General features: G+C 45.6%; 1 protein-coding gene across 7 annotated transcripts in view; it reads left to right on the top strand.

The window, feature by feature from the left end:
• Positions 1-19,882, top strand: part of MARCHF10 (membrane associated ring-CH-type finger 10) — a 96,467-nt gene that overhangs the window by 23,199 nt on the left and 53,386 nt on the right. For all 7 annotated transcript variants that reach the window (XM_038754179.1, XM_038754180.1, XM_038754174.1 and 4 more), the window contains one exon: positions 10,668-10,845. In XM_038754179.1, coding sequence (XP_038610107.1) covers positions 10,668-10,845 — 178 coding nt within the window. The remainder of the gene's footprint in view (positions 1-10,667; positions 10,846-19,882) is intronic.

Genomic DNA, 19,882 nt, shown 5'->3' with positions numbered 1-19,882 from the left:
AAATGCCAAGTTGCCAGTGCCCCAACCTTTAGATTAAGAGTTGGGATGGCATTAGGACACTGTTAAGAAAATTACAAGGCCATCATTTTTGACAGCCTTGCTATTAGAGTGTTTTCAGAATATTTTCTTTTGAGTTTAGAGCTCAGACTCCATCAAGAATCTGGTCCACAGGCCATGCCGGGGATGACCCCAGTAAAGTCTCAGCCCCCCTGGGCTCAGATGGTTTGACTGGTCCCGAGGTGAGGACCTCTCACCAGGACATCTGAGGGAATTACAGAGCATCTCTGGAGGCACAGCCAGGCTCTGTCCATCTCACCAGCCAGGCCTGCTACTGGAGCACTCATCTTCACCCTACTCCTTGCAGGTCTGAGACCTCATCCCAGGCCAGCTATAATCTTTGGAGGTTCTTTCCAGTCTGGCTCTAGAATTCCTCGGCACAGCCTCAGCGGAGCAACACTGAATTGTTGCCTATCTCAGTGTCCAACCTAATGGACTGTGTCTAACCTGATTACCTTATATCTACCTCAGTGCTTAGAACAGCTCCTGGCACAGAGGAAGCACTTAACAAATACCATAAAACAACGAATCTCTACTTGCAGGAACTTGATCCCATCTCACCCAGAAAGATTCTTATATCAACTGAATGCACATTTCTAATATTGCCTGGGGAGGCTAGGGTGAGGGGGCCGAAAAGAACTTAGCTCTGCCATTTCTTCTTTCCAACTCATTTGGTATCACCATGTATTTGGTGAACAAAGATATTGGCTTTGTTCTGTGTGTGTGAGCCCACTGTTGGGTAGGGACCGTCTCTATATGTTGCCAACTTGTACTTCCCAAGCACTTAGTACAGTGCTCTGCACACAGTAAGCGCTTAATAAATTGATTGATTGATTGATTGGCAGTTTCCCTGTTTTTAAATCCTTCCATTTGTCTTCTTCCCAAAAAGAAACCCAATCAATCTAATGACAATGAAAAGTCATGAAAATGGACCCTCAGTCCTGTGTCAAAATTCTTCAGAACATAAACCCACCTTGGTATTTCCCATATCCAGGTCTTCCCACTTTGGTATTTCCCATATCCAAGTATTTCCTCTTTGGTATTTCCCAAATCTATATATTCCCACTTTGGTATTTCCCATCTCTAAGTATTTCCTCTTTGATATTTCCCATGTTCAAGTATTCCCACCTTGGAATTTAATGAGCAGACATCCTCTCTTCGGCATTTATCAGGTTGCTTCCAACATCAACAGGGCAGGATAGGGGAGTCCAGTGGTGGGGGTGGGAAGTGAGGGGGAGAGAAGAAGCAACATGGTCAGAGGCTCTGGGCTGTAATCCCAGCTCTGCCACTGTCTGCTGGGTGACCTTGGGCAAGTTATTTCATTTACTCTGTGCTTCAGTTGCTTCATCTTTAAAATGGGGATTAAGACTGTGATCTTAAGGTCCATATTAGACATGTGTCTAATCTGATTAGCTTGTATCTACCCCAGTGCTTAGAACAGTGCCTGGCACATAGTAAGTATTTAACAAATACCATTTTTAAAAAAAAGAGTCTAGCCTGAACCAGCAAGGTGCCTTTCATTATGCAGAAAATTCACAAATTTACCTCTCTTGGGTTCTTTCCTGCTGCTTAAGCCCTCTGTGTTCCCCCTCCACCTCCCACCCCTGTCTCCCGGTCTTCCCCCTCATCCCATCTTGGCCACTTAGATGTCCAAATTGAGTCTTGAAAAGAGCGGACGTCTGATCCCTTCCCCACTGGAGCAGGTTTGCTCTGTCCAAACCACAAGCCTCCGCCTTGGGTCTTACCCTTCCAGGACGTTTATCTTAAACCGCTTGATGTCTGCAATAAGCAGGCATATTTTGGGAAAGGATTTTTTTTTCTGGAAATAATCTGTTTTTGACCCGAAAGTGCCAGGGACAAAAATCAACACTGGGCACCTAGCCAACATTCGCAAGGGCAGCACCCTAGCAACAAAGTTATCTGTTTCAGGGCCGCGTGGGTACAAGTCTTTCACCTCAGAGATGAGTCTGGGAAGCATGAGATCAGCTCACAGAGCCCATTTTAGGCTTTATCGGCCAGTTGCCTTCATCGCTCTCTTCGTTCTCCACCAGCACCCCTGGGGGCTCATGGCATTCCTCAAGGTCCAGAGAGGCTGGCTTTGGGAGGAGGGGAAGAGCACAAAATCACCAAAACACCTTAAGCAGGACGTTGTTATCTGGACAGATTCCCAGAGAGGGTGAGCAGACATCCTGCATCAGATGGGTCAGTCTCATTTTGGAGGGTCCTGGTGAAGCCCATTAAGAGTCCAGCCATTGGACAGGGTGGCAGGAGGTGTGCCCCTCAGCCATGGCAGTAAGGGCAGTAGTACCAGTATGGCCCAGTGGATAGAGCATGGGCCTGGGGTTCAGAGGACCTGGGTTCTAATCACTACTCTGACACTTGGCTGCTGAGTTGGATGCATCATTTAACCTCTCTGAGCCTCATCTGTACAATGGGGATTCAATAATGCTCTTCCTCCTATTTAGTCTATGAGCCCATGTGGGATAAGAACTGTGTCTGATCTGCATATACTGTACCTACCCCAGCACTTAGTACAGTACCCGGTGCATAGAAATAACTTAACAACACACAATTATCATTAAAATGACCAGTAGCACAGGCTGCTGCTGCCACCACCCTGGGATAAGAAGAGAATCGATCCATCAGTGGTATTTATTGGACTTACTATGTGCAGAGCACTGTATTAAGTGCTTGGAAGTGTACGAGAGAAGGTGATAGTAGCTGGCATTGCCACCTCTGCTGAACTGGCCCTTCCAGGCCATGATGGGGCTTTCGGGTGAACCAGATGCCTGGTTTCCAGCCGTGCCAGAAGTGTTCATTTACTGGCCAGAAAGTAGCGGGGCAGCTGGGTAGCCTTGTAGGCTGCTGGTCTGTGGCTGATGCTGCCTGGACCATCCCTGAGAGACCCCCACTGTTGAGCTCCAGGGGAATGGGAGTCAGAAGGTCATGGGTCCTAATCCTGGCTCTGCCACTTATCTGCTGGGTGACTTTAGGCAAGTCGCTTTGCTTCTCTGGGCCTCAGTTACCTCATCTGTAAAATGGGGAGTGAGACTGTAAGCCCCATGGGGGGCAGGGGCTATGTCCAACCCGATTTGCTTTTATCCACCCCAGCATTTAGTACAGTGCCTGGCACACCATAAGCACTTAACAAATATCACACCTATTGTTATTATTAGTGCTATGGCCATAGGGTCTGGGTAGCGGAGGGGAATAGAGGATTTTCTGTGAGGATGTGTCTGTGTGGGTTGGTATATGTTTGTGGGTGTGTCTGATGTGCTTCAGTCTGTGGTTGTCTGTGTAGGGTTTCCTTTTGTCTCTTCCTTCTCCCTCTCTCTGTCCCAATCGTTTTCCCCCACCTCTGCCTCTTTGTCCCCTCCTTCTCTCTCTGCCCCAATCAATCAAACAATCAATGGTATTGACTGAGTGCTTACTATGTACAGAACACTGTACTAAGTGCTTAGGAGAGTACCATACAATAGAGTTGGTAGCGGTGATTCCTGTCCACAAGGAGAAGCAGCATGGCCTAAAGGATACAGCATGGATCTGGGAGTTAGAAGGAACTGAGTTCAATTTCCAGCTCTGCCACTTGCTGCTGGGTGACCTTGGGCAAGTGACTTCACTTCTCTGCTCTGGACCTCAGTTACCTCATCTGTAAAATGGGGGTTAAGACTGTGAGCCCCTATGTGGGACCCAAACTGAATCTGACCTGATTAGCTTGTTCCTACCCCAGTGCTTAGTACAGTGCCTGGCACATATAGTAAGAACTTAACAGATACCATAAAAAAGGTAGCTTACAGTCTGCAGGGGGAGACAGACATTAAATTATAGATAGGGGAATCTGTTCTGCTTTATATTCCCCTCTCTTCTTCTGTTCTGCTTTATATTTCTCTCTCTCTTTTCTTCCATCTCCATCTTTCAGTCTTCCATTTCCCTGACTTTTTCTTTCTCAGTCTTCTTTTCTGCCTTTCCTGCTTTGTTTCCCTGCCCCATGTTCCATTTTGAGATCCCCCCAAATCGGCCCATTTTGAGATTCCCCCATCGGCCATATAGGAGATCTATCAGAGGATGCAATTGCTTATTCAAATGACCTCGTCTCTCCCTCTCCTCTGAGCCCTCTGCATTTCTTTGTGTTTGTCTCTTATCCACCTGTCGGTCTAATTTAAAAATTGATTCTCTGGGCCGGGCAAGGTCTATTTGGTATTCTGAATGGTACTAACATGAGGTGCATACTCAATGTGGAAATCTGCTGGCTAAATTTCACTTAGAATTTGTGGCAAACAACAGCTCCCTCTAGTTAACAGTCTGGCTTTTGTATTGCAGAAAATTTAGGGCCTTCTTCTTAAGGGGGAATTATAAAGAAAATCTCTACAGGCACAAACATAGATTTTTAGGGCTCAGACATGCATTTTTGAAGATAATGTTGGTTTACTCATCAAGGAAAGAACTAGTACAATGAAACCTTGAACATAAAATCCCAGTGTGGCATTATAAAGAAGAGGCACATTTTTTTTTGGTTTTAACTTGTAAGAAGGTTCAAAAATATAAAGCAAAGAATGGAAATTACAGGATCCAAGAGACCAAACCATTTAAATTCAGCTTTAAAGTTCAAAAATACAGCTGTTCTTATTTGGAAATGACTGACTGAGGAAAGCAGGCCTGTACAAACTTGTACAGTTTGTTTTTAGTTTTTATACAGATACAGTACAGATACTAGTACAGATACTGTATGTACTAGTATACAGATACTAGTACAGATAGTTTTTAGAGCTATCACTTGGGCAGTCTGAAAGAATGATTTGTGTCAGATTTTCTTAAGTCGATCAAATCAATCAATCGGTTAATCAAACATCCCTCCACCAGGCAACCCCAATCACTCCACACATCTAAGAGAGGCGGGACTGCATTTCTGTGGAATATGCATGTATTTTTTAAACCATTTTCTAAGTTCAGAGACCTGGCTACTAATCCTGGCTGTGCCATTTGCCTGCTTTTGACCTTGGGCAAGTCACTTAACTTCTCTGTGCCTCAGTCTCCTCATATTTAAAATGGGGATTAAATACCTGTTCTCTCTCCCTCTTACACTGTGTGCCCTCTGTGGGTCAGGGACTGGGACTAATCTGTTTGATTTCTATATACCCCAGCCATTAGCAGAGTAAGCCCTTAACAAATGCTGTTGTTATTATTATTATCGTTATCATTATTTCACAAAGCATTAGAGCTGTCCCGGGGACTACGCTGGGAACACTGGGAACACTGGCATGGGTGTGTTGGACAAACAGCATTCCAGAGGCCTCAACCCCCACTCATTGCTGCCCAGAGGAGCCTCAAGGCAACCGCAGACAGGCAGAAAAAGGGGAAGACCAACCCAGAGCTTTAGGCAACTCTGGGCCACAACTGTCATTTGGACAGACTCACTGGTCAATCAGAAGACACGCCTGAGCAGGCAGTCACAGAGTTAAAAATTCATGCCTATAATTCAGTAATAACAAAAATGGTAGCATTTATTAATCACTTACTATGCTGAAGATACTACCCTACTAGCAGAAAATGAAGAAGATTTGAAGGGCTTATTATTAATAGTTAAGGAACAGAGCAGAAAGTTGGACCTACATTTGAATGTCAAGAAAACAAAGATCATGACAACTGGATGTGTTAACACATTTGTAGTGGATGGAGACAATATTGAAAAAGTTAACAATCTTTCTCTCCTGGGATCGATAATCAATAATAAAGGAACAAGTAGTCAAAAAAAATGCCGAAGATTAGTGTTAGAAAGACTTGCTCAGAAGAGCCTGGAAAAAGTCATGAAATGTGCTGATGTAACAATTGCCACAAAAATACAAATTGTCAATTCTATAGTGTTTCAGTGACAGCGTATGAATCTGAAAGCTGGACAGTGAAAAAACAGGATAGAAAGAGCATCGCTCCTTTTGAAATGTGGTGTTGGAGAAGGCTTTTGTGAATCCCATGGACTGCCAGAAAAACAAACTAATGGATTTTGAAGCAAATTAAGCCAAAGTGGTCTTTGGAAGGCCAAATGACTCGACTTAGATTGTGTGGCTCAGTGGAAAGAGCCCAGGCTTGGGAGTCAGAGGTCATGGGTTTTAATCCCGACTCTGCCATTTATCTGCTGTGTGACTTTGGGCAAGTCACTTAACTTCTCTGTGCCTCAGTTACCTCATCTGTAAAATGGAGATTAAAACTGTGAGACCCATGTGGGACAACCTGATTACCCTGTATCTACCCTAGTGCTTAGAACAGTGCTTGGCACATAGTGAGCGCTTAACAAATACCAACATTATTATTATATTTTGGACACTATATAAGGAAAACTAATTCTCTGGAGAAGACACTAGTTCTAGGAAAAGTCCAGAGAAAACATGGACGAGGCAGACCAACAGCTAGATGGTTAGAGACCATAACAATAATAATGGAAGAACTGTTAGAAAGGTTACAGATTATGACAGAAGACAGGACGGCCTGGAGAAAATATATCCCTAGAGTCGCTATGAATTGGAAACAGCTCAATGGCACTTGATAATAATAATAATAATGTGCCGGATGCAGTGCTAAGCACTTGAGTAGATAAAAGATAATCAGATCAATCCCGATCCCTTTCCACCACAGGGCTCGTAGTCTAAAACAGAGGCAGAACAGGTGTTCTATTCCCATTTTTACAAATGAGGAAACAATCTTGGAAGTTAAATAATCTTCCCGAGGTCACACAAAGGCAAGTAGTGGAGCCCGGGTTAGAACCCAGGTCTCCTGACTCCCACTTCCACGGTTTTCCACTGGGTTAAGCAAGTGCTTAGTACAGTGCTTTGCACAAAGTAAGTGTTCGATAAATACAGTTGAATGCAATGACTTTCAGTTTATCTGAAAATAATATTAAAAACTAGTTGCTTACATTTCTGAACCCACAGACAGGTGAGAAATATAGGAGAAAAAATGAAAACTGAAAGTCATGGTAAGAATGGCTACAGAGTTGGGGCTTCTCTTTTCCTGTCACAAATAGCCAGTTGATTTCTTTATGGCAGGAGGAGGTTGTGACTTTGTTTCCTCCTAAAAATGGCGATTCCATCAAATCAATGCCACTGAACGTACTCTGCATTACTTCGTGCTGGGATTTCTGGAGACTCCAGCCGAATGAAAAGACATATCAGTCAGACTCTAAAATACCTTCCGTCTATAAAGCTCCATGGGGCTCAAAATGCTGCTGAATTTTGCTTTCAACCACCAGAGTGAGTTTTAATCAATCAACCAATCAATCAATCGTATTTATTGAGTGCTTACTGTGTGCAGAGCACTGTACTAAATGCTTGGGAAGTACAAGTTGGCAACATACAGAGACGGTCCCTACCCAACAGTGGGCTCACAGTCTAGAAGGGGGAGACAGAGAACAAAACAAAACATATTAACAAAATAAAATAAATAGAATAGATATGTACAAGTAAAATAAAGAAATAGAGTAATAAATAGGTACAAACATATATACATATATAACTCTCACAGCATCACCTTATGGTGGATAGAGAAGTGGTGGTAGGTGGAGAACAGAGAATAAGAGTTCAGAGAAGGTAAGTGACTTGCTTAAAGCCACACAGTATTAGAGTCATTCTTTGATTCAAATGTGGCACTACGGATGGTGAGGTGGTACCTCTAAGTGTGAGCGACTCTGAGGGAAAATCACTTGCACGCTCTGCTCACAGACACAGAGCAATGCACGTTTTCTGGGCCCTTAGCCATTCAGGCTTGCATTGCTCGGACAACAGTGGTTCAGAGGGGAAAAGTCTGTCCTACTGCAGTTGTGTTTCCAGTCATGGTGAAGTTTTGCACAGAAGGTGAAGAGTAAAACTCAATGCCTCAGTTGCCAATATCGTAGACAAACCAGAACCTGTAGCATTTTGGCTTGCCCTCCATAATAGGCATTTTCCAGTAGGCCAAGTAAAGGCAAGACACACACACTACATGTACACATGTGCGTGCGCGCGCGCACACCCACACCCACACACACACACACCCACACACCCCTCCCCCCCGCCCCCCACCTGGATACAAGGTCTCGGCATAAATGGCAGGGACTGTGCCTGGAATCACCTGTAGTAAAACTTGTCCTAGGCTCATGGATTTTTCTCTCCACCTGCTGCTCTGGGGTCACAATAGCATGGCAGCTTTTACTACTGTGTGCCTGGCACACACTTTCCCTGACTTGGTTTCCCTTTCCATAAAATGGGGAGTAAACTCTGAGTCTCTCAGTATTTATTGTTCCTTTAACACGTCCATTGCTTCTTGAAATGTTGCGGTAGTGCTACTGTCTCCGCTACCTTTATTGTTCTATGGATTACTTACAGGTTCAATCTACTGGCAATTTTCATTTTTTCTCAAAGAAAGGCTTCTTCACTATTCTTGAACACCAAATGATAATGCATGGTTCTAAAAGTCTTGGGATTGTAATGTGTCCAACACTTAAGTTCACCCGGATGTCTTTGTAAATGGGAATGGCAAATATAGAATGTCCAGATATTTACACTTTTTGGGTTGCCTTGTTCCATGACGTAGTTAGTGATTCCCAGTTTTATAAGGTGCTTTCCTGAAACATGAAACAAGATCGTGGAAATAGCATAGTTATCCATAGGAGCTATGAATGTGATCAGTCAATCAATAAATCAATCATATTTATTGAGTGCTTTCTGCAGGCAGAGCACTGCACCAAGTGCTTGGGAGTATACAATATAGCCATGTAACAGACCCAGTACCTGCCCACAACAAGGTTACAGTCTGATCAATCCAAATCCCAACAGATTTTTCCCTAAGCCAGGGAATTATGTAGGACAATACCTTAACATGCTGAAATTATTTTAAAAATTTGATCTAAGTTAATTCTACAGTTCCAAGTGAAGAACCAAATAATAATAATAATTGGGGTATTTATTAAGTGCTTACTATGTGCTAGTCACTGTACTAAGCTCTGGTGGGGAATACAAGCAAACAGGGTTGGACACAGTCCCTGTCCCACATCAGGCTCACAGTCTTAATCCCCACATTACAGATGAGGTAACTGAGGCCCAGAGAAGTGAAGTGACTTTCCCAAGATCACACAGCAGACAAGTGACGGAGCCGGGATTAGAACCCATGACCTTCTGACTCCTAGGCCTGTGCTGTGTATCCACTAGGCCATGCTGCTTTTCTAAATAATGAAGCTGTATTACTGGAAACCTTCATAAACCTAAATATCATGATGCTTTCAACACATCCGAGGGTGGAGGGGAATGGTGGGGTGGGGTGGAGGTGGAGGGTGAGGGAGACGGGGGAGGTGGTGGCCAGAGAATGTGTCTATTTTCTCCCAAGTGCTTAGTACAGTGTTCTCCACACAGTAAGCACTCAATAAATATGATTGAATTAAATGAACCAGCCCAGGGGCGGCTGGGAAAATTGTCCCAGACTCCTGGAATCTAGGTGGCTTATTCCAGGTCCTGACTGCTCTGGTGAAGCCCTCCCCGCAGAAATCTGGCCAGTGCTCCATTTCCGGCCTGTTTCCAGGTTTCTTCAAAACATTCTGAGCCTGATGATGGTTTTCAAACCTCTCTGAGAGGCTGTTAGGAAATTCTGTCACCATAGAAACTCAGGTCTATGAACTCTGCCCTCTCTTGACTGTCTCAGTTCCTTAAAATTCACGCAATTAATATGTGTTACATAAATGATGACTATATGGATTTTTTTTCACAAAGTTGTACAGAGAGAGGGGTTTGGGCAAGCAGAAAGATATTCTGAGCTTTATCTGCAGGACAGGGATTACACACACTTCCTCCCCTAGTACTTAGTGCAGTGCTGGGCACCCAGTAAGTGCTTAATAAAAAGTATATTTTAAAACAGTGATGCTGCCCTTGTTCCCCCATCTAGCTTGTAAGCTCGTCCAGGGCAAGGAAGGTGTCTGCCCACTCTGTTGTATTGTACCTCCCAAGTGCTTCCTACAGTTCTCTGCACACAGCCGGCACTCAATAAATACCATTGATTGACTGATTAATTGATTTCACAGCAATACTTTGGGAATTCAAACAGGAAAACACTATGCCCAAAGACTCTAAGCCCCCAAAATGCAAGTCCGCCTCAAATGTACTGGCAGTTATGGGAGAAGAACAACAGGAGTATTTTTTGAGCAATCACTTGGTGCAGTGCACTTTATTAGGCACTTGGGAAGTGTAGAGTAAAGTGGCATATTCACTGCCCAAAAGGACCATTCAGTCTAACAGGGGAAGCGGACATAAAAGTATATGCAAACTACAGTAGTCAAAATAAATAAATGGATGCATAAATGAATAAACATATGTATTGGTATAGATAAGTTCATAAGTACTAGAGTTGCCTTTCCATTTTGCATCTCCAACAGGGTAAATGGCATTTTTTCCTCTATTAAAACCAGTGTATATTTTAAACTTTCCAAGATCTTTACCCTGCAGCTCAGGGGATGGAAATGTCAGTAAGAACAGGGAATATGAAATGGTCTCTTAGTCACTGTTGCTAGAAGGACTGCTGTATTACGTGTGTTTTGTCTGGGTCTGGTCAAGTTGTATGATCAGTTAGTAGTACTCAGTTGGCCTTTCCTTTTGCAGAACACTGTGGGTGAGGTATCTGTATGTGAACAGAGATCAGCTGACAAGCCTTCTGGAACTAATCCTGAGTCTAAACTCCCGGCTATAGACCAAATATCGGCCAAGAAGAAACAGAAAGCTTCCATGGGCCCCAAGAAGCAAGAGAAAATTGTGTGGGGCCCCATCAAAATGACTCCAGGTGAGTGATAGGGATGCCGAGAGGCTCCAGATAACAGAAATCCCCAAACAGAAAAGCCCCGGCCCTGGGAGAGGAAGTGATGTAAATGTGGAAGAGCAAGGTGCCCTAGTGAAAAGAGCACAGGATTGGGGGCGGGAATCAGAGTTTCTAATCTCGGCTCAGTCAGTTGCCTGCTGAGTGATCTTGGACAAGCCACTTAACTGCTCTGTGCCTCAGTTTCCTTCCCTCCTACTTTGGCTGTGAGCCCCATGTGGGACAGGGACTGCATCCAACGTGATTAACTAGTATCTCTCCCAGCACTGAACAGTGCTTGGAACATAAGCAATCAATCGAATAGTATTTACTGAGCTCTTAATATGGGCAGAGAGCTTGGGAGAGTGCAATATAACAGAGTCGATAGACATGTTCCCTTTCCACAGTGAGCTTACAGCCTAGAGGACTGTAAGCATATGGTTAGGATTAACTAATACCATAATAATCAATCAATCAATCAATCAATCGTATTTATTGAGCGCTTACTATGTGCAGAGCACTGTACTAAGCGCTTGGGAAGTACAAATTGGCATCACATAGAGACAGTCCCTACCCGATAGTGGGCTCACAGTCTAAAAGGGGGAGACAGAGAACAGAACCAAACATACCAACAAAATAAAATAAGTAGGATAGAAATGTATAAGTAAAATAAATAAATAAATAAATAAACAGAGTAATAAATATGTACAACCATATATACATATATACAGGTGCTGTGGGGAGGGGAAGGCGGTAAGGCGGGGGGATGGAGAGGGGGACGAGGGGGAGAGGAAAGAAGGGGCTCAATCTGGGAAGGCCTCCTGGAGGAGGTGAGCTCTCAGCAGGGCCTTGAAGGGAGGAAGAGAGCTAGCTTGGCAGATGGGCAGAGGGAGGGCATTCCAGGCCCGGGGGATGACGTGGGCCGGGGGTCGATGGCGGGACAGGCGAGAGCGAGGTACAGTGAGGAGATTAGTGGTGGAGGAGCGGAGGGTGCGGGCTGGGCAGTAGAAGGAGAGAAGGGAGGTGAGGTAGGAGGGGGGCGAGGTGATGGACAGCCTTGAAGCCCAGGGTGAGGAGTTTCTGCCTGATGCGCAGATTGATCGGTAGCCATTGGAGGTTTTTGAGGAGGGGAGTGATATGTCCAGAGCGTTTCTGGACAAAGATAATCCGGGCAGCAGCATGAAGTATGGATTGAAGTGGAGAGAGACACGAGGATGGGAGATCAGAGAGAAGGCTAGTGCAGTAGTCCAGACGGGATAGGATGAGAGCTTGAATTAGCAGGGTAGCGGTTTGGATGGAGAGGAAAGGGCGGATCTTGGCAATGTTGCGGAGCTGAGACCGGCAGGTTTTGGTGACGGCTTGGATGTGAGGGGTGAATGAGAGAGCGGAGTCGAGGATGACACCAAGGTTGCGGGCTTGTGAGACGGGAAGGATGGTAGTGCCGTCAACAGAGATGGGAAAGTCAGGGAGAGGACAAGGTTTGGGAGGGAAGACAAGGAGCTCAGTCTTCGACATGTTGAGCTTTAGGTGGCGGGTGGACATCCAGATGGAGATGTCCTGAAGGCAGGAGGAGATGCGAGCCTGGAGGGAGGGGGAGAGAGCAGGGGCAGAGATGTAGATCTGGGTGTCATCAGCGTAGAGGTGATAGTTGAAGCCGTGGGAGCGAATGAGGTCACCAAGGGAGTGAGTGTAGATCGAGAACAGAAGGGGACCAAGCACTGAACCTTGGGGAACTCCCACAGTAAGAGGATGGGAGGGGGAGGAGGAGCCTGCAAAAGAGACTGAGAAAGAACGACCGGAGAGATAAGAGGAGAACCAGGAGAGGACGGAGTCTGTGAAGCCAAGGTCAGATAACGTGATAATAATAACAAACACGGCTAGTGAGTGGACCTAGCCATTTGGATCAAGGATCTATCAACTCACTTATGTGAAAAGCTTCTCTTTTGGACCATGGGTCAGTCAGAGGTCAGTGGGTAAAGGTCTGCTTTTCAGAAGATTTGGGGTGAGGGTAGGGGAATTGGAATTCAGTACACTGGATATTTCCCTGTCTACATTTGATCCCCACAATCCCAGCTGCCAATTTGGCTTCAAAGTTGTGGCATTGCTCCCTCTGGCTTTTCTTTGGAGTTAAGGAGGCTCCTCCTGAGGAAGTCATGCTTTGTGACTCACCCGGAGCCTCAAGGGAAGCATTGTAAAACATCTAAATGGTGTAATTTATAGCCCTGGAGATCAGTCATAAAGCCCTCAGGAGCATACTGAGTTTTCCACCCTTGGAAAAAAAAGCCCTTTCAATTTCCCCGCTTTGGTGCAAAATGGCAAATAATTCCCCTTTAGGAATCTCTTTGATGTGAAGCAGTCTTTCCTCTTAATAAGATCAGAAAGGGGTTTGAGCTCCACCAGAGGTTTGGGTGTCTTCTGTTTCTGTGGGATTCCTGGGGTGGAGCTGAAGGGGGAGGCTGGGAATGGGGAGAAAGAGTGTGGCCTGGTGGAAAGAGCACTGGCCTGGGATTCAGACAACCTGGATCCTAATCCCTGCTCCGCCACCAGTCTGCTGTGTGGCCTTGGACAAGTCACTTCACTGCTTTGTGCCTCAGTTACCTCATCGGTGAAATGGGGATTGAGACTGTGAGCCCCACGTGGGACATAGACTATGTTCCACCTGATTAGCTTTTATCTACCCCATGGCTTAGTACACTACCTGGCATATAGCAAGCACCTAACAAATACAATTAAAAATAAATAAGTAAATAAATACACACACACACACATACATACATACATATGTACATACATAAGAGAAGGTTCTGCCAGCAGCCCGGGGAGCTGGAGGGAGGTCATGGCCAGGGCATATGAAGATAAAGCTGGGGTCAGAGGTCATGGGTTCAAATCCCCACTCTGCCAATTGTCAGCCGTGTGAATTTGGGCAAGTCTCTTAACTTCTCTGTGCCTCAGTTACCTCATCTGTAAAATGGGGATTAAGACTGTGAGCCCCATGTGGAACAACCTGATCACCTTGTAACCTCCCCAGCACTTAGAACAGTGCTTTGCACATAGTAAGTGCTTAATAAATGCCATCATTATTATTAAAGCTGGGGTCAGTCAGTCAATCAGTCAGTCTGGAGTCAGTCAGTCAGTCAATCAATCAGTCAGTCAATCAGAACAGTGCTTGTCACATAGTAAGAGCTTAACAATACCATAATTGTTATTACGGTACTTGTTAAGTGCCATGGAGAAGCCTCATAGTGTTTTGGGTAGAGCACAGGCCTGAGAGTCAGAAGGTAATGGCTATTAATCCCGCTCCACCATTTCATTCATTCAGTCGTATTTATTGAGCGCTTACTGTGTGCAGAGCACTGTACTAAGCACTTGGGAAGTACAAGTTGGCAACATATAGAGACGGTCCCTACCCAACAGTTGGCTCACAGTCTAGAAGTCTACTAGTCTGCTGTGTGGCTTTGGACAAGTCACTGCACTTCTCTGGGTCCCAGTTCCCTTATCTGTAAAATGGGGACAGTAAGCCCCTCGTGGGACAGGGACTGTGTCCACCCCGATTTGCTTGTATCCATCCCAGAGCTTAGTACAGTGCTTGGCACATAGTAAGCCCTTAACAAATACCATTATTATTATTATCATCATTATTATTAATTTATTGGAGGGAGGGCAGGGGCCACCAGCCTCCAAGGCCTGGGGGAAGCCAGCAGCGGACACGCTCCTGCCTGAACAGGTGGCCCCAAGGAGTCGACCCCTGGATTCTAGCAGCTCCCCCTTTCCACCCAAGACTTGGTTGCCTGAGCCAGGCTTCATATGGGTGGAAGCAGGGAGACAGGGGATGGCAGGGAAGGGCTGGAGGAGAAGTCGACCCCTGTCAAGAGACCGCAGGGTATGTTCTCTGCTTACTGAACTCTGGACTGAGCCACATCTGCCAAGCAGGCTGAAACCGGTTCCTGACCACACCTGGAGGCAGCTTTACTGGCTCCTGAGAGCAAGTGTCACAGACAGAGTTCCTCAGGAATCTAGCCAGCTGTTTCCCTGTCAACCCTTCCCTTCCCCCCTTGCTCCCCAGAAACACCTGCTAATCGCTTCCTGCCCAAGAGCTCCCTCTTAGGCCCCTCCCCTTCCCCCCCACACAGACCCCTTTCCTACACCCCGGGGCTGCTAGGAGAAAATTCTCTTATTTCTTTATTATTTTAGTGATATTTGTTAAGCACTTCCCATGTGCCAGGCACTGTACTAAGCTCTGGGGTAGATATAATAATAATAATAATAATAATAATAGCATTTGTTAAGCGCTTACTATGTGCGAAGCACTGTTCTAAGCACTCGGGGGGATACAAGGTGATCAGGTTGTCCCACGTGAGGCTCACAGTCTTAATCCCCATTTTACAGATGAGGTCACTGAGGCACAGAGAAGTTAAGTGACTGGCCCAAGGTGACACAGCTGACTAGCGGCGGAGCTGGGATTCGAACCCATGATCTCTGCCTCCCAAGCCCGTGCTCTTTCCACTGAGCCACGCTGCTTCTTTATATAAGATAATTAGGTTGAACAGAGTCCATGTCCCATATGGAGCTCACATCCGTCATCCATCAGTAGAAAGGTTGGAAATCAGTAATTGTAATTCCTCCAGTTTGTAAAAGTCCTTCTCAACCCTGATGAGTCGATCAATCAGTGGTATTTATCGAGTGAAGAGCACTGTACTAAGCACTTGAGGGAGTGCAACATAGTAGTCATGTTCCCAGCCCAGACAGGGCCCTGAAGTTGTCCGTAGGACACCCGGCCACACCCCACTGCTGAAGTGATAGGTCTGTCATTTGGGATTCCTCCTGAAGGCCTAGGTTGTCTCACTCGGCTGCTCCTTGGTCAAATACAGTAGCAGGGCCCAGGCCCAGGGGACCATGTACGTTGCAAAATATCCAACGGGTCACTCGGCTGCTCCTTGGTCAAATACAGCAGCAGGGCCCAGGCCCAGGGGACCATGTACGCTGCAACTGCAAAATATCCAGCAGGTCATCATTTCATTTTTTATTTTAGTGGCTTCCATTCATTCAAAATCATTCATTCATTCATTTATTCAGTCATATTTATTGAGCGCTTACTGTGTGCAGAGCACTATACTAAGCGCTTGGGAAGTACAAGTCGGCAACATGTAGAGACGGTCCCTACCCAACAACGGGCTCACAGTCCAGAAGGAGGAGACAAACAATATAACAAAACATGTAGACAGGTGTCAAAATCATCAGAACAAATAGAATTATGGCTATATGCACATCTTAACAAAATAAATAGAATAGTAAATATGTACAAGTAAAATAGAGTAATAAATCTGTACAGATATATACAAGTACTGTGAGGAGGGGAAGGAGGTAGGGCCTGGGGGATGGGGAGGAGAGGAAAAAGGGGGCTCAGTCTGGGAAGGCCTCCTGGAGGAGGTGAGCTCTCAATAGGGCTTTGAAGGGAGGAAGAGAGCTAGCTTGGTGATGTGTGGAGGGAGGGCATTCCAGGCCGGGGAAGGACGTGAGCCAGGGGTCGACGGCGGGACAGGCGAGAATGAGGCCCAGTGAGGAGCTTAGTGGCAGAGGAGCGGAGGGTGCGGGCTGGGCTGGAGAAGGAGAGAAGGGAGGTGAGGTAGGAGGGGGCGAGGTGATGGAGAGCCTTGAAGCTGAGAGTGAGGAATTTTTGCTTGATTTGCTTGATGTGGTCAGGGAAAGTGTCTACCAACTGTGTTATACCGTACCCCTCCAAGCACTTAATATAGTGTTCTACACACAGTAAGCACTCAGGTAATATGATTAATTGGAAGAAATTTTTAAAAATGAAAAAAAGACCATGTAAAGTTAACAGGGAAGCAGAAGGCAACAGAAAGGGCACCAGAGCTTGTAGGGCCACAGAACACGCTGCCAACTTTTGCTATGGTGTTTTGGGTGGAGCAGTACAGTGGAAGAGCATCATTCATTCATTCAATCGTATTTATTGAGCACTTACTGTGTGCAAAGCACTGTACTAAGTGCTCATTTCTGGTTATCTAAGATATAGGCAACATTGTCTTAAACAATGACTCAGAAGCCATGTGGCCTAATGGAAAGAGCCCAGGCCTGGGAATCAGAGAATGTGGGTTTTATTCCCAGTTCCTCCACCTGTCTGTGTGACCTCGGGCAATTCACTTCATTCCTCTGAGCCTCAATTGCCTCATCTGTAAAATGGGGATTAAGACTGTGGGTTCCATGTGGAACAGGGACTGTGCCCAACCCAATTATCTACCCAACTGCTTAGTACTGTCTTGGACCTTGTAATACCAGATATTAATTCCTGGTTTAAACAGTGTCAGTGTCACAAGAGGACATTTTTGAGTCACGTTTCCCAAAATACCCTCTTTCCTCAGGCAAAGCAACTCCCTCCTATATCCTAAGCAACCAGAGCAGGTACTCTGACCCATCCTGGGACCTTTCCTGGACAGGGCCCAGGACAACCATTCTGTTTAGCCACCTTCATTACTTCATTGCACTCCTGAGAAAGTGTTGCGGTGGCCTGCTGAAAAAAGAATGGGAAAGGACCAAATCACTTTGTTTAGAAATATAGCTTACTGTTTATAAGTACCATGCGTTATACTCATTCATTCAATTCATTCATTCCGTCATATTTATTGAGCACTTACTATTTTCAGAGCACCATACTAAGTGCTTGGAAAGTACAATATAGCAATCAAGAGAGACAATCCCTGCCCACAACAAGCTCACAGTCTAAAGGTAGGGGAGACAGACATCAAAACAAGTAAACAGGCATCAATATAAATAAGTAGAATTATAGATCTATACATATATACATAAGTGCTCTCAGAAGGGGAGAGGGGAGGAAGAGCAAAGCAAGCGAGTTGAGGTGATGCGGAAGGGAAGAGGAACTGAGGAAAAGGGGACATGGTATGGGAAGGCCTCCTGGAGGAGGTGCGCCTTCAATCAGGCTTTGAAGTGGGGAAGAGTGATTGTTTGGCCGATTTGAGGAGGGAGGGCATTCCAGGCCAGAGGTAGGACGTGGGCCAAGGGTCAGCAGCGAGACAGGTGAGATCCAGTCACAGTGAGAAGGTTAGCACCAGAAGAGTGGTATGTGCAGGCTGGGTTGTAGAGGAGAGAAGGGCAGGGAGGTAAGAAGGGGAAAGGAGATGGAGAGCTTTAAGGCCAATAGTGAGGAATTTTTGACTGATACGGAGGTTGATAGGCAACCACTGGAGATTTTTGAGGAGGGGGTGGTGACATACCCTGAACATTTCTGCAGAAAGATAATCTGGGCAGCAGAGTGAAGTATGAACTGAAGTGGGGAGAGGCAGGAGGTTGGGAGGTCAGAAAGGAGGCTGATAAAGTAATCCAGTTGGGATAGGATGAGTGACTGTACTAACGTGATAGTGGTTTGGATGGAGAGGAAAGGGTGGATCTTGGCGATGTTGTGGAGTGAGACCGGCAGGTTTTGGAGACAGATTGGCTGTGTGGGTTGAATGAGGGAACGGAGTCAAAGATGGCACCAAGGTTACGGGCTTGTGAGACAGGAAGGATGGTGATGGGAAATTTTGGGAGAGGACAGGGTTTAGGAGGGAAGATAAGGAGCTCTGTTTTGGACATAACAGTGTCAGTTAATACAGTGTTCCGTACATAGCAAGCACTCAATAAATACCATTGATTGATTGAGTAATGTGGTAATTAAAGGATCAAAAGGAGGTGAATGCATATTAGTAGAGAAGCAGCCTGGTGGAATTAGTAATTGACAACAAATCCTTGAAAACCAATCAACTAACACAACTCAGCATCAGATTCGTTTCACCAACGACATCAGAACTGTGGAAAAAAATCAGGCCTTTGTCAGCTGCAGTGAGGCGAACCCAAGAATTTGTGTGGAAGAGCGAACAAGGGCTGAGGATAAGATTTGGCTCAGGATCCTGGTTAGGAACAAGGCTAGGGTTTGATGATAGATTTAGCTGATTTGGTGTTGATGATTGGCTCTGTCAATACTCAAACCATTAGTTGCAAGAGTGTCTATAATTTGCTGTAACCTCGAATTAAGCACTAATTAAAACCTATTTGTATTCTGGGAGCGTGAGAGGCCGAACGTTTTGCGTTTCAGGCCACAGCAGCTCCTCTGTGGCACCAAGTCTACTCTGCATGCAGTCAATCAATCAATCGGTGGCATTTATTGAGCACTTAAAGTGTGCAGAGCACTGTGCTAAGTCTACTGCAGTCTCCCAAACAGCACAGAAGTTGTTGATTGTGTCAACGATAGACTTAGAGCCACCATGATCTGAAGGGTTGTCTCTTCCATGGATCAGTTAGTGGCCCAGATCCAGCACCATGGGCTGGAGTATCATAAGTACTCACGTAATTGTCTCTGCCTATAATTTCCTCACCCCGATTTTTGAGAAAGAAATGAAATGCTATTTTTCATACTCCATACTTGTAAACAATGAGAGTGGCATGTTCAGGCAAAGAGGACAAAAGGAAGAGGACAAGGATCAGAACATGGTAACACACCAGCACTGGATCGCACAATGGGAGGGAAGTTAACTCATTGAGTGTATTTTATGCCCTGCATTGAGGAGAGTACAATAGAAATAAGAGACACAGTCTCAGGTGCCCTCTTACCTTTCTCTCCCTTCTCCCCTCCTTTCCTCCTTTATTTCATCACTTCTTTTTCCTCTCCTCCCCTCATTGCTAGATTTAATTCTTATATGACCCATAAAATAACCCCACCCCACCTTATGTGGCAAAAGTTTTTCCCAAAAGTGGGTCAATTTTGTGAGTAAATATGGTAAGTCATTTATTTGGTGGGCCAGATAGAAAGGACAGATGACTAGTGGCAGAGTCATTCATTAGAGAAGCAGTGTGGCTCAGTGGAAAAGAGCCCGGGCTTTGGAGTCAGAGGTCATGGGTTCGTATCCCAACTCCGCCACATGTCTGCTGTGTGACCTTGGGCAAGTCACTTCACTTCTCTGAGCCTCAGTTACCTCATCTGTAAAATGGGGATTAAGACTGTGAGCCCCACGTGGGA

This window comes from Tachyglossus aculeatus, chromosome 11 (assembly GCF_015852505.1).
Source record: "Tachyglossus aculeatus isolate mTacAcu1 chromosome 11, mTacAcu1.pri, whole genome shotgun sequence".
Lineage (NCBI taxonomy): Eukaryota > Metazoa > Chordata > Mammalia > Monotremata > Tachyglossidae > Tachyglossus > Tachyglossus aculeatus.
Note: the sequence above shows the minus strand (reverse complement) of the source record. Positions and strands in the feature narration are given on the sequence as shown.